This window comes from Aotus nancymaae, unplaced genomic scaffold, assembly GCF_030222135.1.
Source record: "Aotus nancymaae isolate 86718 unplaced genomic scaffold, 86718_ANA_hifiasm-v0.15.2.pri h1tg000029l, whole genome shotgun sequence".
Lineage (NCBI taxonomy): Eukaryota > Metazoa > Chordata > Mammalia > Primates > Aotidae > Aotus > Aotus nancymaae.
In genome coordinates, this window is record NW_026988442.1 from 7,539,192 (window position 1) to 7,560,406 (window position 21,215).

Sequence of the window (21,215 nt, forward strand, 5' to 3'; positions counted from 1 at the left end):
AGACCTGAAGGAGCAGGTGGATGGTGAGAGGCCCATATTCCTAAGGGGCCTAACTGGCAGGAAGGTAAACACCCCAACAGATGGGGGGAGGGGACACCCCTTCCAGGAAACACAGCTAGGCCAGGGCTCCCCCGCCTTCTCCCTCTTACTCAAAGGGGATATGATAGAAATAAACACACCCACATACACAGAGGCTGAGAAAACCGGAAAGAACCTGAGGGGCAGGGGAGGGAGCCTCTTTTATTATCCCAAAATGCAAAGTATTGAAGGCACTTACAATAACAAGGTGGGACAGAGGGCAGGCCGAGGGGGTGCAGGATTCAGCACAGAGGTAACTCAACGGCCCACCTGCTCATGGCCCGGAGAAAAGGAAAAGCTACAGGGCCAGGTCTGAAGGCAGTCAGGGCACCTAGCTCTACAGAAGAGAAAAATCCATTCTACAGAGGATCAGGAGGGCAGGAACACACGGCAGCAAGGGGCCGGCTGGAGGTCGCGAGTTAGTGGCTCTTCTCGGCAGCGAGGACAGCCCTCAGGTCCCCTGCTGGAAGAGGTCTCGGTACATCTCGATGAGGCGGGCGGCCTCCCGCTGGCCGGAGAGCAGAGCACCATGGGTGGTGGAATAGTACTTGCGATGGGTGGCCTCACCGGAAAATAGCACCTGCATGGGCTGGGGGGCGGGGATGGGGAGGTCAGGGTGGAGGAGCAGCAGAGGCCACAAGGCCACCAGTCTTCCCCATCCCGACAACAAATTAGAGAGGCTCTGAGACACAGGTGCTACTGCTTCCACAGGACGTAGAGCTGCCCGTCCCATCTGCCCACCTTCCCCTGCTTCTAACCTCGGCTCTTTCTGTCCTGAGACCATTAGGAGTCCTGGCTCTGCAGTCTCAAACGCTCTCTGTGCCTCTTACTTGTGAACTTGGGGCACGTGGTTTAACCTCCCTAAGCCTCGCTTTTCTCATCTGCCAAATGGGCTTACACCACCTACTTCTGAGGGCATTTATAAGGATTAAGGGAACTCATGTATCTAAAGCACTTAGAACCTGGAAGAACAAAGCACTCAGTAAAGTTGGTGGTAATTTAACAAACCTTTACGGAGCCCCTGTTAGCATCCAGGGGCTGTTCTGGGCACTTGGAAGAGAAAAGGTGACCAGGCTGCTGCTTTGTGGAGCTTCCATGCTGGTGAGGAAGCCAGACACGAAACCCAATTACTAAACTGCATCATACGTGATGGAATGGATGTTTGTGCAAGGCGCCACAAGCCCAGAAAAGAGGCCCAGTGTCGGGGGATCCCACAAAGCTTCCCAGAGGACAGCATCTTTGGACTGGTTCTCAGAAGATGTTGAGTGAAAGGACAGGCAAAGGGCATTTCAGATGGAGGGAAGGTGGGGGCAAAAATGTACCAAAGCAGGCCGTGTTTGGGGGACAGTGAGAATTTCGGTACAGCCAGGGCTCGGCCTTGAGAAAGCACGCTGTCTAGGTGAGGTCTAGGCAAGGTACAAGTTTTTGCACCCCAAGTTTGCGTTTGGACTTCATCCTAGTGCCTCTCAAATTCAATATGCAAAGGCACCAGCTGTGGATCCTGATAAAATGCAGTTTTTATTTCCTATTATTATCATTTGAGACAGCATCTTAGTCTATTGCCCCGGCTATGACACAATCACAGCTCACTGCAGCCTCGACCTCCTGAGCTCAAGCAATCCTCCCACCTAAGCCTCCTAAGTAGCTGGGACTACTACAGGCACACACCACCACACCCGGCTAATTTTTTTTTTTTTAATTTTTTTGTAGAGATGGGGGATCTTGCTTTGTTGCCCAAGCTGGTCTTGAATGCCTGAGCTCTAGCCATCCTCCCACTTCGGCCTCCCAAAGTGCTGGAATTAGGGAGGAGCAAGCATCTCTGGCCAGAATGCAGTTTTTAATCCAGCAGGTCTGAAGTGAGCTGAGAGTCTGCATTTCTTTTTATTTATTTGTGTGTGTGTGTGTGTGTGTGTGTGTGTGTGTGTGTGTGTGTGTTTGCCGGTGGGGGTGGGGTGGTTGTTGTTTTTTGTTTTGAGACAGGGTCTCACTCTTTCGCCCAGGCTGGAGTGCAGTGGGGTGATCTCGGCTCGCTGCAATCTCCGCCTCTCGGGTTCAAGCAATTCTCATGTCTCAGCCTCCAGAGGAGCTGGGACTACAGGTGTGCGCCACCACACCCAGCTAATTTTGTGTTTTTAGTAGAGACAGGGTTTACCATGTTGGCCAGCATGAGTCTGCACTTCTAACTAGCTGCCAGGTGAGGCTGGTACTATTGGTTTACCTACCCTGAGTAGTGAGGCTGTATCCCACCACCAAGGAGCCCACAGAGGCTGTTACACCGAAAGGGGTGCTGTATACTGTGCCAGGGTGCAAGCTGCCTACTCCCACATCCACCCATTCTCCTCTTTCTCCTCAATAAAAAAGTCCTGATTTTTAACGGGTCCATTGCCATCTAGAATAAAAATTACATTGCCCAGCCTCTCTAGCAGCTGGGTGCAGTCATGTGACTATGTTCTGGCCAATGAGCTTTAAAGACCACTGTTGCTTAGAGACACCGCTGACTCAACTCAGGGTTTCCCTCTTGCCATTTGCCTTTCCTCCTCCTTCCAGCCTAAGATGCAGATGTGAGAGCAGAGCTTCTGCAGCCCTCTTGGACCACAGGTGGCCTTGAAGATGGGAGCCAGGTGCTAATGATACAGGATCCTGCTGCCGGCCTTCAGATTTCCTTTTGATTTTCCTTGTTTAAGCCACAGTTGTATCTGCTTTGCTTTGCTTTTTGTTACACACACTAGTCCTACCTGACACAGGTGAAAAGAGAAGATTTGCTTTTTAGGAGGATGGCTGTGGTAGCAGAAAGGACCTTTCCTAAGGACCTCTGTCTCTTTAAACACCTGCCCTTTTCTCTCTCCACCTGAGCACAGCTGGGCAGGCACAGTAGACTCTGGTTGACTGAACTCTTCTTTACCAATAATACCAAATAATTGTTTCAAATATAACTCTGTTGAGTTTTAACATTTATTGGGTGTGTCTACTTGGTGGGGGAAACTCAAAATTCACTTTATGGGAGCAAAAGTATATATTTCAGATTTACTATTCTTTTTAGTGGACAGTTGCCATAATTTTGGAGAGTGCCAGTATTCTAAACTTTATTTTCTAAAATATATTGGGAAAACATTTCCATTGAATTGGTGCTGTCCAGTAAGACATTCCATGATGCTGGAAACATTCTATCACTATATAATCTACTATGGTAGCCTCTAGCCACATGTGGCTATTCAACTTGAAATGTGACTAGTGCAACCAAGGAACAAAAACTTCACTACATTGGCCAGGTGTGGTGGCTCAATCCTACAATCCCAGCACTTTAGGAGGTTGAGACGGGAGGATAGCTTGAGCCCAGGAGTTCAAGACCAGCCTAGCAATATGATGAAACCCCATCTCTACCCCAAAAAATACAAAAATTAGCTGAGCATGATGGCGTCCCTGTGGTCCCAGCTACTTGGGAGGCTGAGCCGGGAGGATCACTTGAACTCGGGAAGTGAAGACTGTGGTGAGTGTGATTGCACCACCACACCCCAGCCTGAAGTGTAGACAGAGTAGGACCCTGTTTCAAAAAAGAAAAAAAAAAATACTATATTAATTTAAATTTGTAATTAATTAATTTAAATTGAAAGTGGCTGACAGCTACCATATTGGCCAACACAGCACAGAATAGCTCAGTTTTCCTAACATCAAGAAAACATTTTAAGTTTCAATTCGATTCCATTTTTTCTTCCAGATATTAAGTGCACTTTCTCCTTCTGTCCTCTCATTACAGGAGCTACTCCATCCCCGCCTCACCTGAGCACCCTTTAGTGAACAGTACCCTGGCTCTCCTCACCCTGGACCAGACACACATACAAAATACACCCACAACTCCCCTCCTTACCCACACGCCCCCGCTTACCGCCGTCTTTGAGCTCTCCGTGTACGGCAGGGGCTTAGCCAGCTTCTCCACGTCTGCCCCGCTGGAGCCCACCTGCGTGTATGAATAGGAGCCGCGGAAGTAGGGGTTGCTGCCCCAGGCTGAGCGCAGAATTCGCCGCGGTTTTGGGATGTTGGGGTTCCCTGATGGAGAGTCAGAAAAGCCAAGGGGAGGGAGGATAAGAAATGGCTGCCTACGGAAGATGACCCCAAATGGACAACCCCAGCCCACCTCCAGGGCTCCGGGAGGACCAGATTGCCAGGGGTAGACAGAGAGGATAGAGGAGGAAGGAGAGAGGCTGAGACCCGAGCTGTGTACCCACTCAGCACCTCCTGTGACCCCCAGCAAAACACTCCACCTTACTTTTCCTATCTATCTGAAAACACATGACAGATAATCGTGCTTCCCCGGCTAATTTCAGGGGTTCTCGTGAGGCCCTCCTGGAATAGTGGGTGAAAAATATTCAGCTGAAAGACTCAGAGAGTAAAATGCAAATCCAGCTCTTAGCAACAGAGCACAATGGGCGGTGATGTCTGAGTGTTTTACCATCAGCCCTTAGAAAGAGGGAAGAAACACAGTGCCCAGCATTCTGAGTGTTTCAAGCTCCAAACTGTCAGCAATTGAGGAGCCTTATGCCGAGTGTGGCGCCCCTCCCCCAGCAGGCACCGCATCTGAGCTTCACAGTCTGGGGAGGAGAGAGCTGCCGCAGGTCCAGCAGAGGAGGGCGGGTGAGGAAGGCGAGGCGGGGGGAGTGGGCCGGGGGGACGCGCACCTGTGAACTGACGCAGCATCTCTGTGCAGATCTCGGCCACTGCCTCGTCATCACACTTCTCCATGACGAGGGCCTCCTCCCCGCAGATCCAGCCGCTCAGCACGTGGCCGTAGCGCTCAGGCGGGTAGAGGACGTCGAAACCGCAGATCTTGCGGTACCAGAGCTCGGGTGGGTAGGTGAGGGTGCGGCTCTCCGCCTCATCCTCCCACACAAACTGTAAGCTGTTGCACTCGGGGCCCCAGAAGGGCTCCTCGAATTCCAGAAAGATCTTGTCAGTGGTGCCAATGCCCAGGCGGTGGATGGCAGCCACCTTCTCCGTGGGCAGGCCTGGCCGGAAGAAGCTGGTGTACTGCCTCTTCAGCACGCCCAGTGACACAGTCACAATCACGTGGTCCGCTGGGATCAGCTCGCAGTCCTCGCACTCCACCACCACCGGCCACTGCTCTTCCTCATCCCACCTGCTCCCCGGGGGCTCCTCTCCGGCCTGGCCACCCTCCCCGGTGTCGTGATTGTGGTCGCCCTCACCCCGGGGCTCAATCTCAGGGCCCCTGGGGCGGGCCGAGGCCTGGTCCCAGTGAACACAGCGGACTGGTTTCCCCAGCTGGATGACGTGGGCGGGGATGCCCTCCGCCAGCAGCTCCACAACCCGCATGAAGCCAGAGGGGATGATGTGGTGAGCACCGGGGATCTCGGTCCACTCCCCGAAGGCGCTCAGGGACACCTCGTCCATGCTGTGTGAGCTGCTCTCACAGCTCTCCACCTGCGGGAAGACCCAGGGAGAAGCCAGGTGACCGCCAGAGTTGGGCAGGGGTAGGAGCAGCGCAGCCCTCCTCAGACCCAGACGCCCCCAGAATCCGTCTTCCTCAAGATACCTTCAGGTACTGCTGGATCATGGCAAGCTTCAGGCGCTTGGTGGCCTCTGGGTCGTCAGGGTCATCCCTGATGCGGTTGCGCACCTCCTCTCGGGTGAACACCCCCACGCTATTTTGACTTTCAGCATTGACTGGCTTATCGTGCCGGAAGAACTCCTGGGTCAAGTTATAGACCTGCCAGAGAGACCCCATGAGACTGAAAATACCTCATCACACCTCCATCTCAAACAGAAGGGCCCCAACTCAAAAGCCTCCAGTTCCCAGGTGTCCCCTGGATGCACTGAGCCCCTGCTCTCTGTCCCTTAGGGAACTGATGTTGCACTCAATGCTGCACCAGGACTGCACCAACAGCCAAGGCCCTGGGCGGCCACCTCCTCGCCTCTGGCCTGTGGGGGAGGTGGGATGGGCCCCAGAGGCTCTCTTGCTGGGCCCTCGCTTAGGGCAAAGTGAAACATTTGGTGCCCATACAGTCTGTGGGAAAGAAGCCACCCCTCATGGACTCTGCATGGGCCTCCATGGGCTCTACCTCCCACTGGAAGATGGGCATTTGCACACATTACCTGTTCCAAGAACCATATGTGCACTTTCCCTGCCACCCCTGCCCAAGCGTGTCTGCTTTGCCTGCTCCCAAGAGGGAAGTCTGGAGCTGTGGCCTGGCCAGCAGAAGGGGCCCTTCTGCTGGAGACAACCCCCTGGGCCTGTCAGGTCCATACAAAGCATCGCCTTTGCTTCAAGCCTCAGCCATGAGTTAGGGAGCCGGGATGCAGAGGGAAGACAGGAACACAAAAGCCATGGTCTCAGGAGGCTCCAGTGTGCCAAGGAATGGAGCTGCATTTTACGGGGACATTTCAGCAAGAACTCCAGCCCACACCTCATCAACAGATAATGATGATCAGTCCCTTGAAATGGGGTCTGACTGCCCCCCCAACCCCCCAATGTCTGCCTCATATACAGACGCTAAGCATCAGGCAGGGCTCCCTGAAGGAAGTAAGCCAGTCCAGGGCAGTCCTGGAATCCCCTAGAAGCAACATTCACTCAACATTTACCAGGCTCTGTGCAGGACACAGCTTGTAACGTGGGCAAAACAGTCCCTGCCCCTGCCCTCACTCCAGCTAGGGAGACAGTCTATGATTGGGCTGCAGTGATAGTAAAGTACCCGGGGCTGTGAGGTCAACGCAGACAACCCTGGGCAGCTGGGAGACAGCCAGGATGGAGGGAGGAGGGGGAAGAAAAGTATTTCAGGCAGAGGGAACAGCAACCTCAAAGATGGAGATGCAGTCAGGAATCCTGACGGGGTTTGGTTTTGCTGGAGGGGGCAGCAAGGAGAGAGGAAGATCTGAGAGCCAACTTTGGAAGGCAGGCAGGGGCCAGGGCATAAAGGACTGAGAGTTATTCCAAGGACTCTGGACTTGATCCAAGGCCCTGGCACCACTGAGGGGCTGTGAGCAGGAAGGCAGCAGGATCACATGCCCACAGCTGTCATGCCCAGGACACTGGCTTATGGAGGCTCCTTGGCTGGGCCTCTGTGGCTGAGCTGATGAATGCTTTGTTTCCCTTCCTAAAGTGAGCATGGTCAGCACACATGCCTGGGAATGGTGTCTGCCCTGTCCCCCCACCCTGGGCTAGGCCCTGGGACCAAAGGGCAAAGGAAGATGGCAAAGCTCAGTGATGTCCGCCACCCACCACCACCACCATCTCACTCAAGGGGAAGGCCTCCACCTGAGACACAAACATGAATTAAACTTCTCTCTGGAGACTAAATTATAAAGAAGAGTGAGGGAAATTGTTTCGTCTTGCCTCCCTGCAATCACGAGATGCCCAGTGGTTAGCCTTAGCTAGAGTCCTCAGCAAATTCTTGACCCAGGAATTCCTCACTGCCAAGAGTCAGCTTTCAATTTGCCTCCTCCTCCCTGGGTTTTTCCCTTGGGCGATAAGCAACATGGGAGCCAATCCTCAGCTTATGTTAACTACAGGCCAAAATGCCCAGCTGAGGAGTAACACATTTAGTCCATCAATGTGACTCTTTGTATCAGCCTTCACTGAACATGGCTGTGTCATATGGCACAGTCTCCTCTCCTGGGTTATCTGACACCTTCTCAGTGTGACCCGAGGAAAATGGGAGCTGTCTGTGACAGCTAATAATACCCCAGTTCTCATTAAGCACTTACCATTGGGATCTCATTCAATCCTCATAATACTATGAGGTAGGTACCACCATGCCCATTTTACAGAAGAGGAAAGTAGGGCTCAGAGAGGCTCAATAACCTGCTCGAGATTCCACAGCTAATAAATGGTAGAACTGACATTTAATCAAGGCAGTCTTACTCCAGAAACTAAGCTCTAGATGATACCACTGCACAAACTCATTTATTTGCTAATAAATAAAATACATTCAAATGAATGGCTCTTGAAAGTCATCATCTTTGGGGGCTGCATATTTCTTACGAAGCCTTGCTGAGGCTTCACATGCTTAGAGTGCACCTCTTCGGAATGGCCTCCAGGGTTGGTTAAAAGCCACGCAAAGAAATCTTGACATCATGGTTACACCTTATCCTTTTAACTCAAAACACCACCACCCAGATGGATAATCCACCATATCCACCCCATTATTAACAATGTACACTCTTGATTTTCAAAAATCAAACTCACCAGCTGAATTTGACGATGATCTACTTTTAAAAACATTTAAAAGAACAAACCATGGGCCCTGAAAGTCATTTTCAAAAGGCATCATGTTTGAATCACTCACAATAACCTGGGAATCAGGCTGGGGCTGATTTCCAGCAGACCAGAAACGTCTACTTTGAAGAATACTAGTTCTTATCTGACCATTAACAATTCAGTCTCTTTGCACATGATAACACACAATACAATGGACTGCACACAACGTACCTTGTTGGTGCACACACACAAGACACTGAGTGTGCCTGTCCTCCACAGAGCAGGGACTACCCCAAACCGAGGGTCATTTCTCCTTTCTTATGCCCAAGAGATTAGAAAATGCACAATAGGTGCTTGTTGACCTGGAGTGAAGGATCATTACACCATAAATGACAAGCTATCAGATGACAGGGCCTACACAGTACCTTGCTTGTTCAGTGCAGTTCACACAGCTAAAGAATATTAATGATATTAATAAATTTTTTTAAATCTGAATAAAACAAGGATATGTGCCATTGCCACTTCTATCCAACACTGCACTGAGATACTAACCAGTGCAATAAGGCAAGAAAAAAAAACTGTCTACAGCTGTGCTATCCAACACAGTAGCTACTAGACACCTGCAGCAATTTAAAATTAAAAAATTAGGCCAGGCGCAGTGGCTCACGCCTGTAATCCCAGCACTTTTGGAGGCCGAGGTGGGCAGATCACAAGGTCAGGAGTTCGACATCAGCATAAGATGCTAAAACCCCATCTCTACTACAAATACAAAAATTAGCTGGGCGTGCTGGTTCTTGCCTGTAAGTAATCCTAGCTACTCAGGAGGCTGAGGCAGGAGAATCACTTGAACCTGGGAGATGGAGGTTGCGGGGAGAGTGAGCCAAGATCGTGCCACTGCACTCCAGCCTAAGTGACAGAGCAAGACTCCATCGCAATAAAAAAAATTAAATATTCAGTTCCTCAGTTTTACTTGCATCACTTCAAGTGCTCAAGAGCCAGACGTGGCTAGTGACAACCATGCTGCGTAGTGCAGGTCTAACACATCATCATCACTGTGGAAAGTTCTACTGGACAAAGGCTGCTCTAAGAATTAGAGAGAAAAAGCCAAAATTCTCATTTTTTGTGTAGAGTTATATACATAAATTCCAAAATACTATTAGAATATAAACTAACATAATTAACAAAATATATATATTATTAGAATTAAAAATAATTAGGTCAGGCTCGGTGGCTCAGGCCTGTAATTCTAGCACTTTGGGAGGCTGAGGCAGGCCGATGATGGGGTGAGGAGTTTGAGACCAGCCTGACCAACATGGTGAAACCCCGTCTCTACTAAAAATACAAAAATTAGCCAGGTGTGGTGGCACGCGCCTGTAATCCTAGCTACTCAGGAGGCTGAGGCAGGAGAATCGCTTGAACCTGGGAGGTGGAGGTTGCAGTGAGCCGAGATCATGCCACTGCACTCCAGCCTGGGTGACAGAGCAAGACTCTGTCTCAAATAAAAACAAAACAAAACAAACTACCACTTATAAGAGTATCTAAAAGCAACAACAGTAACAACCATCACCACCACCCCCACATACCTAGTAATAAATCTAACAAAAGATGTTTAAGGCCTTTTTAAAGATATATTTAATCACACGTATCAATAATCTCTTGCCTAGTACTTTCCCACTCAACATCTTCATTTTATCCTCACATCATTCTGGTTTTCCAAATGCAGGGCCCAGGGAGTCTGCAGAGACATGACGAGGATCACAGAAGACCTCCCAGGGCTCCCCACGCCCTCAGGACCAGCTGCTCTGCTCACGCCTCACCTCGTTGTATAAATCGCTGAATTCCTCAACCACGTCCTTGGGGATCCTGCGGCCGTGGTTGGTAAGGTAGCAGGCCACGCCATTCTTGGAGTAGAGGCTGATGCGGCCCACGCTGCGCTCCCCATCAGTTGTCTCTTCCAGGAGGCCATTGGCTTCTGCTAGATGATAGATAGGGTTCCCATGGGAGCCATGGATCCAGGTGGCTCCCAGCTCAAAGGTGGCGTGTCCTGAGGGTAACAACAACAGGTCCTTAGAGGCTTAGGGACTTCTCCAGAGAGGGCCAGCACTGCTTCCCCCTCCTTCCTCCAAGAGGCTCTTTCCACCCCTACAACAGGGCAGGAAGGAGCTTGAACCCCCACTGCTGGCAACCAACGAACATCCTCAGTGAAAAGTTTCCACTGAAAATCACCTTATAGCTAAGATAACTGCCACCTTGGATGACTCTGTGATTTGTCCAGAGTCACCTTACTGGACCAGTTAGAAGGCTCTTCTTTTTCAGCCCCACCTTTTTCTAAGCTAACACCAGATACCACATCCCACTTCTTCACTGGTACCTCCCGACCCAGGAGAAGCACTGTGGGCCCCTGAGGGTCTCCACCTGGCCTTTTTCAATTCTTCAACATCCCCAGTGGCTCCAGGGTCTAAAGCATTTCCCAGAAAGAAAATGGTCCCCTCCCAACTCAGCATAGGGCGGAAGAGAAGGCCAAACATACCAGTTTGCAAGATTTCTCCATAAAGCAATCTAAAGCACACTTCCAGCGAAAGTGAAGCAGCCAGGCACGGTGGCTCATGCCTGTAATCCCAGCACTTTGGGAGGCCGAGGTGGGCAGATCACCAGAGGTCAGGAGTTCGAGACAGAATGACCAACATGGAGAAACCCCGCCTCTACCAGAATACAAAAATTAGCCAGGCATGGTGGAGTCTGAAACCAGCCTGACCAACATGGAGAAACCCCGTCTCTACTAGAATATCAAAATTAGCTGGGCATGGTGACGCATGCATGTAATCCCAGCTACTTGGAAGGCCGAGGAAGGAGAATCGCTTGAACCTGGGAGGTGGAGGTTGCAGTGAGCCGAGACGGCGCCATTGCATCCAGCCTGGGCAACAAAAGCAAACTCCATCTCAAAAATGAAAAAAAAAAATAAGTGAAGCCCTCTACATCCTTTGGCACAGTACAAAAAACCCCGAGAGCCTGACTGGGGCAGGGAACATCTCCTGGGTCCAAGTTGGGATGGCCTGGGAACTAGGTCTACTACCTCATCCACAGCCAAGGTCCCATCTACTCTGAGCCAAGTCACCTCCCTGCCTGGGCCTCAGTTTCCTCTTCTGATGCTGCAGAAGCTGTCTCCTTCTCTCATTCGTCTCCATCCCTACCTAGCTCCCAGGGAAGTTGAAACAATGAAAGGAAAAGAGATAGAAACTTTTTGGGGGTGTTTTGCTTTGTTTTTGCAGGCCTGCTTCAAGATATATGTGGTACATTTTTTGCCAAGATAGTCACAGTGATTCCTCCTATCTTTGTACACACATCCCTTTGCAACATGACTGTCATTCCTCCCATGAGAAGGTGGAGTCTGTTTCCCCAGTTTTTGGATCTGAGCTGGACTTGTGACTTGCTTTGGTTAACAGAATGTAGTGAGAGTGATGTTTGTGGATTCAGAGCCTCAGCATCAAGGGGCCTCATGGCTTCCATCCTCACCCTCCAAGGATGTGACAACCATGGAAAGAAACCGAGGCTTATCCTGCTGAGGCATGAGGCCCAGACAGAAGCCTGTGCCCACCACCAGACACATAGGTAGGGCTATCGTGGGCAAACTGGAGGACACCAAGAGCTGAAAAGCCATTGTCCTGTTGGCAGCGGGTCTCTGGGTGGGCATCAAGGGCATTTAATTGCTACCCCTCTGTTACAACCTCAGGCTTGGAGCTCCCTGAAGTGTCTTGTCTGGTTTGAGTTCCTGATAGGAGCAGAAGGGACCAGTACTCTGGGAAGGAATCTGAACCTTTCCCAGCACACAGCAGGGAACCATGGGGCAGCCCAGACATGGGGCACCTTTCCTGCCTCCAGATATTCAGCAAAAGCAGGATTTAGATAAGTGTTCAAGATCAGGACTAACGTCAGTGCCCACCTCTCTCCCCCAGCTCTGTAAGGAGGTAGAGGCCCAGAGCAGGCCCCCGCCTGAGAAAGTTTCCTGCCCTCTCCCACATGCCCCTCCATCTCTGTCATCCTTGCCACACCCCTACATCCAAAGGGCACCAGACACTGTCTGCGTGCCTACCCATACCATCCCAGGAGCCCCTGGCCTCCACCCCTGCTCTCACCTTGACAAAGTCATAGCTACCATTTCCCCATGCAGCAGGTCCAGCTGCAGCTGGGCTTCCAGCCCTGTGTGACTGCACACACACAACACACGCATGCGCACCCTTTCCCTGATATGTTCTCCCTTCTCCTGGCAGGGTGCTGCCTCTGTTGCCCCCACATACATCCTTGCATGCACATTACTCCTTCTTCCTTCTCACTACATACCCAACTCCCACCACCACTGAGGCCACGCTCCCTACCTCTAGGAAGCCTTCCCACCAATTGACTAATCGATCAGTTGATCAATCATGGCTCCTCGCCACCTCGCAGCACCATCTCTCCCACCTCGCCACCTTGTACCATCATTCTCCAGCATGGCACGTCCCAGCCATCAGCTACTACTGACACTGGGCCATTTGTCTTCCTGTCTTCTGTTTCTGTGCCAGACCCTGACTGTCTCATCAAGACTGGAGAATCATAAACAGAGCCCACCCTTCCCTAAGGCTTCTAGCCAGTGAATCAGGTGATGAGCAACAGAGTCCCCGGGCTTTCCCGCTGGCTGTCCCAGGTTTACAAGGGCAGCTTTGGATGGCACTTTCACCCTCGCTGCCAGCAGACACTCTTGTGTGTGCCAAGGGAAAAGGGTCAACTTTAGTTATGCCTTGTGGGAAATGCTGTAGGGGAGGACACTTAATGTGATCAAGTTTTCTACAAGAGAGAAGGCCCCCACATGTCCCCAGCCTCTGAGATTCTAAGCCTGACAACCTACTTCTCTAAGCAAGCAGCTGCACCATCTCTGCCTGGCCTTGGGAATATACCAGACACAAAAAAACACAGACACAAAATCCTCTAGAGGAGCTGGGCACAGTGGCTCACGTCTGTAATCCCAGCACTTTGGGAGGCTGTGGCAGGCGGATCACCTGAGGTAAGAAGTTTGAGACCAGCCTGGCCAACATGGTGAAACCCTGCCTCTACTAAAAATACAAAAACTAGCTGGGCATGGTGGTACACACCTGTAGTCCCAGCTACTCGGGAGGCTGAGGCAGGAGAATCACTTGAACCCAGGAAGCGGAGGTTGCAGTGAGCCAAGACAGCACCACTGCACTCCAGCCTGAGCAAGTGTGAGAATCTGTCTCAAAAAAAAAAAAATACTCTAGAGGATCAATGTAGCCACACACCTCAGGCCAGGTGTGGTCTCACTGGGTCATTTTCATGGTTTCTAACCAATTAACCCCTCATTGGTCAGAATCCCCTCCCCTGTTGGGAAGCCCTGACAGGGGAATTTCAGGCAGTTTCCCCATTCTCTGAGACCCCTGGTAAAGTCTGCCCACCCCTAGGGTAAGTTTCTTACCTGGCTGCTTTCTCCAGGGTCCTCATTGCTCTTCAACCTGGACAGATCCACTTCCCAGATAATCCCAAGACCTGCCCATCAGCCACAAGGAGGCCCAAAATCCCCTTTCACCTCTGCTAACCCAGGATCCTACTTCTCCAGGGCTAGCTCTCAGTCACGATATAGTAATTCACAATCAAAAGTTAATGACTATGAGGACGTTGCAGGAGAATTTCACTTCTTGTGAAACAGAAACTGGCCCACTCAGTACCAAGGCAGCTTGGGTGTCCACTCCCTCCCAAACACTGTGAATCCTAGGTCAGAGGCAAGCCAGCATTCTCCGAAAATGGAAGTCAGGGCCCCACCATGCCCACCTCAGAGGGCTGCCTTGAGGAGCAAAGGAAGTGTCTGGAAAACGCCCAGGCAGGACACATGATAGGACATTTATCCCAGGAGCTAAAATAATGAGATTTCAGGAAGAGCTGGGAGTTAGGGGACTACAGGTGACCTGGGGAGGTGGCTGGGCTGGACTGGGTGGCACTTACCAAGTTTCACACTCTGCACACGGCCTCCGATGTGGCTGGAAGCCTCGAGCACAGTGACATCCGTGAAGCCCTGCTCGAGAAGTGCTTTGGCTGCAGCCAGGCCAGCCAAGCCGGCGCCGATCACCACCACACGAGGCTGTCCCCTTCTCCGCAGGCCACGACTAAAAGGGTCATCCGCACTGTCGCCACTGGATTCACAACTTTGCATACCGTCCGCACTCACCTTCTAGGAACCTGCAGGGGGAGGGGGAATCACAGCTTACTGGCTCTGCCTTCACTTCCCATCTGCCCCAAGGGACACTCAGGGCTCCCATCACATTCTGCCCTCTGTTGCAAGGGGAACTGGAGTCTCTCCCTCTCTCTCTGAGGACCTGAACAAGAAAAGCCACCTCCAAAGGGGCAGGGAGGAAGAGAAGAAGAAATAAGGGAAGGTGAGAGGAAGGGAGGAAAAGAGGAAGAAAGGGAGAGAAGGAGAAAGTAAGGGAGGGATGCATTTTAGGTCTCCACCAGCAGGCAGGAGACCTGGGAGCTCATCTTAAGCCCCTGAAATTCTCAATTCTACCCCTAAACTTGTTGGGCACTGCCTCTTCCCTGACAGGCCCCAAAGTGGAGATGAGAGGCAGCAAGTGAGGAGATGGCCACAGTCAGGAGAGACTGAGGCTTGGGGCTGCTGATTCTGGACCAGCTCAGCATGGCATGGCTGCTGTGGTCCACCTGGTGCCAATGCTGGGATGCTCACACAGACCCTGGGATACTTGCCTGGACCCCAAGATACTCACACAGACTCCCCAGGATACTCATACAGACCCCAGGATACTTGCCTGGGCCCCAAAATACTTGCATGGACCCCAGGATACTTGCCACCCAAAGATACTTGCCCGGACCCCCAAGATACTTGCATGGATCCCAAGATATTCACACAGACCTCAGGATACTCACACAGACGCCAGGATACTTGCACACACAAGTCTGGACCCTCTGCTCTCCCTCCTTTGCCTGGCTCTTCCCTGGCACTCTCTCTCTCTTTCCCTTGCCCCTTCTCTTGCCTCTGGCTTTCTGTTGGTCTTTCACAGCCTCAATGAAGTGGCAATTTGGTGGGCAGGACATAGTCCCGCCCTCCCCCGAGAAAGTGCCACGAGGTCTGCATCCAACAAGCCTGCTATTCCGGGTAGGTTGTTTTCCCAGCCACCCAGTCCCTCAGCCACCACAAAGCAGCAAGGAGCCCAGGAAACAGTGGACCAAGAGGACCCATGGCACCAGAGGCCAGACATGAAATTGACAGTTACACTAAGCCAGTTTGCTCAGAGATGCCAGACTAGGGGAGCTGATGGCTGGGAGACCAAAGGGGTCCCTGAATCTGGCCCCAGGGATAGGAGAGGCCGCTTTTCTTTTCCCAGAATGACCAGGAGGGTTTGGAGGTATCTGGGGGCCACCCTAAGGAACCACTCAGCTCAAATGCTGTCCCTGTTCCTTCCCTGATTCAAGCAATTTAGATTCTAGTTGTCTTTGCTGAGGTTTAAGTGGCAGAATTTGCAGAATCTAATAGTATCCAGGATCTAACAGGGAACACATGTGTGTGGAAGGTGGCTTCTGGACATCAGACAAGGGGTATTGTCGCCCATACCTAATAAAGCTGCACATTACTGTTCCCTTGACATAGCAATCCCACTCTTAAGAATACACCAGCCAGGTCAGTGGCTCACACCTGTAATCTCAGCACTTTGGGAGACTGAGGCAGGAGGATCACAAGGTCAGGAGTTCAAGATCAGCCTGACCAACACGGTGAAAACCCGTCTCTACTAAAAATGCAAAAATTAACTGAGGGTGGTGGCGTGTGCCTGTAGTCCTAGCTACTCAGGAGATTGAGGCAGGAGAATTGCTTGAACCCGGGAGGTAGAGGTTGCAGTGAGCCAAGATCGCGCCACTTCACTCCAGCCTGGGCAACAGAGCGAGACTCCATCTCAAAAACAAAAAAAATATACCCAACAGAAAGAGGGCATATTCCACCAAAGACACATGTTTAAGAGTGTGTACAGCAGTTAGATTTATAACATCCTGAAAATAAAAACACCCCACACAGGTCCATCAGCAGGAGAACAGACACATATATGGTGCTGTAGGTAGATATCCATACCATGGACTATTCTTCAGCAATAAATAGAACCCCACTACTGATATTCCCAACAACACAGAGGCACCTGAGTCATATACTGAGCAAAAGAAGCTGGAGACAAAAGGGCACGGACCATATGACTCCATTTACATGAAGGTGAAGAAGAAGCAAACCCAATCTGTGAACCCAGAGGTCAGAAGAAAGGTTATGAGGCAGGGAGATGACAGAAGGGGGCAGGAGGGGCCTTTCTGAAGTAGAGGGAATAAATATCTTAATCCAAAGGGTAGGTACCCAGTGCACGTATGAAGATTCACTGAATTGCACATTTAAGATATGTGTAATTTACTGTATGTATCTACATAGATCTCACTAACAAGACAGTCATTCCTGCCTTCCAATCAATCTGTCAAAGGCTGCCACACTAACTTTCTTCTCCATGCATTTCAGGGTCTGACCATCGAGGTTTCCATCTCGCTTGGAACAGCAGTGTCCTTAACATCACTTTTTTTTTTTTTTTTTTTTGAGACAGAGTCTCACTCTGTCGCCCAGGCTGTAGGGCAGTGGCGTGATCTCGGCTCACTGCACCCTCTGCCTCCTGGGTTCAAGCGATTCTCCTGCCTCAGCCTCCTGAGTAGCTGGCATTACAGGCGCCTGCCACCGGGCCCGGCTAATTTTTGTATTTTTAGTAGAGACAGGGTTTCAACATCTTGGCCAGGCTGGTCTTGAACTCCTGACCTCATGTTCCACCCGCTTTGGCCTCCCAAAGTGCTGGGATTGCAGGCGTCAGGCACCGTGCCTGGCCAACATCACTTAAATGACATAGGTAAGCAAAGGAGGCTTTTTTTGAAATACGCTCGGGTTGAGAAGCTGCTCTTTGTGCCCCCCCCGCCCGTTCCACCTGCCCCTGCCTGGGCCTAGACGGGAATCCTCCCTCCCTCTCCCGCCCCTAAATGCCCTCCAAGCCCCCTGAGACCCAGGCCCCTCCACTCCACGCAGAACCGGTTCCCAAAAGGGCCGGGAGGTGGCGCCTGAGGCCCAGAGCCCCATCCGGGCAGCCTCCACTTCGGAGGCAGGAGCTCCCGCTCCCCTTCCCAGACAGCTCGTGTCGCGCTTTCGCTGGGGATGAGGCCACGCCTGGCGCAGGGCAGCGCCGGCCCTTTCCTCCTCCCTGTCTCTGTCCTCTGACTCCCGTCCCTCTCCTCCCTCGCCCCTGCCCCAGGTTCTCCTTCCTGCGGACTAAATTTAGAGGTGAGGATGTGGCCGCCTGCATGGGGCGGGCGGGGAGGTCAGCGGTGATGCCGCCGGATGTCTGCCAGCCAGGCCGGGACGCTGCGTCAGGTCGGTAAACACGCGGCGTGCTCCGGAGGGGCCACGCCAGCTGTGACGGGACGCCGCCACCCCGGGCACCCCAGACTGACGTGGCGCCGCGACCCGCCCAGCCTCCGTCCCGGCGCCCCCTGCCCCAGGCCACCACACACAGTCTCCACTATGGGGAAGCATGGCTGCAGCAGCTCTCACACCTTACTGGTGGAACCCCTCCTTGAAAAGCTGCTATGGGAGCCGGGATGTAGCAGCTATTAAACTGGGGGTCCCCCTCACCCTAGTCTCTCTGGACCACCACCTCTGAAAACCAAGGGACCAGATAAGCTCTAGCCTTGGGAAGCCAGGAGAGGGAATGGCACTTGGTGCCAGCAAGCCTCGTGCATGAAAATAATCTGTCAAGCGCCGCAGCTACATCATGAGCAGACTGTCTTTAGAACAGGCTGTGGAACCCACCCTGGGAATGCCGGCAGCCACTCTGCCTCCAAGATCAGCACAGAAAGAACCCCCAGCTCTCCGCACGGGGTCTCAGAGACTTTGAACTCAAACAGACATGGCATATGTAATGTCACGCAGGTAAGCAGGGGCCATGTGAGTCCTCTGCACCCCTGACCCTCACAGCTAATCCACAGTCCTGTTTCTTCTCAGGCCCTCTCCCAGATAAGCCCCTCAACCCCCGGTACCTCCAGGAAGCCAGAGAAGCCCCCTACACAGCCCATAGAGGGCAGAGAATGAGTCTGTCCTGTGGCCCCCATATCATCTCTTGGGGCCAGCACACCCTAGGGTCCAACTGAAAGGGAGAAGAGAGAACATCGCCATGGCACCTACTGTGTGCTGACTGCCTGGTGGGGAATCGGGGAGAGAACATCGTCAGGGCACCTACTATGTGCTGAATGCCTGGTGAGGAGTGGGGGAGAACATCGCCAGGGCACCTACTGTGTGCTGAATGCCTAGTGAGGAGTGCGGGAGAGAAAACATCGCCAGGGCACCTACTGTGTGCTGAATGCCTGGTGGGGAGTGTGGGAGAGAACATCGTCAGGGCACCTACTGTGTGCTGAATACCTGGTGGGGAGTCGGGGAGAGAACATCGCCAGGGCACCTACCGTGTGCTGAATGCCTAGTGAGGAGTGGGGGAGAGAAAACATCACCAGGGCACCTACCGTGTGCTGAATGCCTGGTGGGGAGTGTGGGAGAGAAAACATCGCCAGGGCACCTACCGTGTGCTGAATGCCTGGTGGGGAGTGTGGGAGAGAACATCGTCAGGGCACCTACTGTGTGCTGAATACCTGGTGGGGAGTGGGGGAGAGAACATCGCCAGGGCACCTACTCTGTGCTGAATGCCTGGTGAGGAGTGGGGAAGAGAGAACATCGCCAGGGCACCTACTGTGTGCTGAATGCCTGGTGGGGAGTGGGGAAGAGAACATCGTCAAGGCACCTACTGTGTGCTGAATGCCTGGTGAGGAGTAGGGGAGAACATCGCCAGGGCACCTACTGTGTGCTGAATGCCTGGTGAGGAGTAGGGGAGAGAAAACATCGCTAGGGCACCTACTGTGTGCTGAAGGCCTGGTGGGGAGTGGGGGCAGTAAGGGGCAACTTGTTTTCTGTTGGTTTGTGTCATCATTTCCTTTCCCTTTTGGATTTATTTTTGTTGTTGTTGTTGTTGTTGTTGTTGTTGTTTTAATGTATAAGAAACTGCCTTATTGAGGAAGGAGAATCGCTTAAATGATCCTCAGTGCCTGCCTGTCCTTCTCACTCCTTAGGGAAAGAAAGAAAGAAATAACATCCACTCCTTGATCTGTATGCACAGGAGAAACAGAACACCCTGTACTTTTTGAGCAGATAAAGGAGAGAAGAAAAAAGTGCTGGCTCAGCCAGGCAGGGAAGAGGAGGAGGGCGGGAAACAGACACTTGCCTTCTTGCTCCTGCTTCCATGGCAAAGTGGGGGCGTGAGCCTCTTGCCCAGTGCCTGCACCCGCGCCTGGTTTATTCTCCCATGTCCCCAAGCAGGCAATGCCAGGGAGCGTCAAAAAATCAGGCCAGCCAGGGCATGAGTGTACCCCTCAGTCCCCTGGCAACTTCATCCAAGATGAAGCCAATTTTCCAGCCTGCAGGCCACCGCCTCCCCCAGCTGCCCAGAGCCACCATCACCCTGACTGAAGCATCCCAAGAAGCCACACTGGACATAGGAAGGCAGCAGGGGACAGAGAGAGGAAAAGAGGGAAGAAAAACCCTGTTCTGTGGCAGGGTCGCAAAAGATGGATGAATAAAGACTCAGAATTCAGGTGACCAGAGTGGGCAAAGCCACCAAGCTTTGTGTGAACTGCCACTTCTTCATCTCATCCCCAGAACATCCTCCCAATTTCATTTTGACACCCTCAGAAATTTACACTCCAGTTACAGTGAGCTGAGATCAGACCACTGTGCTCCAGCCTGGGTCACAGAATAAGACCCTGTCTCAAAAAAAAAAAAAAAAGTAAAGAAATTTACACTCCAGGAAGTACCTCCTAATGGGCAAATACTAGAGACAGGTGTTAGTCCTGGTCTTCAATGTTTGACCCTGACAATCCCCCCTTGGAAATGCCCAGAACTAAACTGGGGGCACCGCCTAACTCATTTTCCCCATAGAGGTCAAATCACAGGAGCATCAAGCAGCCCCAAGGCTCAAATCTGGAGGCACCCTTAGCGGGAGACCCTCCTCACTCATCGGGTCAAGCCATGGCAACCCCACAGCCTGAATCACTGTCACCTCCACCCCCAACTGCCCCAGGAGCACCCCCCACCCTTCCTCCTCTATCTGAGCCTCACCTGTGTGGGTCTCAAATCTCCCAGCCCCACCCTCCAAAGACAAGCACAGCTGAGCATCTCACTGACCAGGGAATATAATTTAGCAATTCACTGAGCACCTGCTATGTAGCAGGCCTGGGGAAGATCTCTGCATGTCAGCCTTGCCCTCTGGACCCAGCTGGCCTTTCTAGCTTCAGTTCTCACTCACAACTCCCACCAAAACATAGAGATAGACCCCCAGCTTCACCAAAGTTTGGAGCCTCCCCAGCCCCACTCACCTGAAGGCCCACAGGAAACAGCCTTTCTCATATACATCAGAGAAGGTGGTTCTGCCAGATGAGGTGGCTCACACCTATAATCCCAGCACTTTGGGAGGCAGAGGCGGGCAGATCACAAGGTCAGGAGTTCCAGACCAGCCTGGCCAGCATGGTGAAACCCTGTCTCTACTGAAAATACAAAAATTAGCCAGGCATGGTGGCGTGTACTTGTCCCAACTACTCAGAAGGCTGAGACAGGAGAATTGCTTGGACCGGGGAGGCGGAGGTTGCAGTGAGCTGAAATCGCGCCACTGCACCCCAGCCTGGGAGACAGAGCAAGACTCCGTCTTGGAAAAAAAAAAAAGAAGAAACAGAGAAGCTGGTTCTGGGTTCTCTTAACATAGGCAAACCCTTGTGTGACTTCAGGGCTGGGTGTTGCTCAAACCACCAGCAGAGCCTGCTCCATTAC

General features: G+C 52.1%; 1 protein-coding gene across 4 annotated transcripts in view; it reads right to left on the reverse strand.

Annotated features, from left to right (window-relative positions):
- Window positions 1–215: 215 nt before the first annotated feature.
- The window catches only part of SMOX (spermine oxidase), a 43,265-nt gene continuing 22,265 nt past the window's right edge, over window positions 216–21,215 (reverse strand). For 2 of the 4 annotated variants that reach the window (XM_012455388.2, XM_012455389.2), the window contains exons 2-8: window positions 14,273–14,506; window positions 10,102–10,328; window positions 5,624–5,797; window positions 4,752–5,511; window positions 3,962–4,122; window positions 1,087–1,176; window positions 216–667 (exon numbers count right to left, since the gene is read on the reverse strand). In XM_012455388.2, coding sequence (XP_012310811.2) covers window positions 530–667; window positions 1,087–1,176; window positions 3,962–4,122; window positions 4,752–5,511; window positions 5,624–5,797; window positions 10,102–10,328; window positions 14,273–14,480 — 1,758 coding nt within the window. In that variant the 5' untranslated portion in view covers window positions 14,481–14,506 and the 3' untranslated portion in view covers window positions 216–529. Of the gene's footprint in view, window positions 668–1,086; window positions 3,620–3,961; window positions 4,123–4,751; window positions 5,512–5,623; window positions 5,798–10,101; window positions 10,329–14,272; window positions 14,507–21,215 lie in introns of those variants that run through there. The other 2 variants (XM_012455390.2, XM_064382264.1) reach the window with 2 other exon arrangements.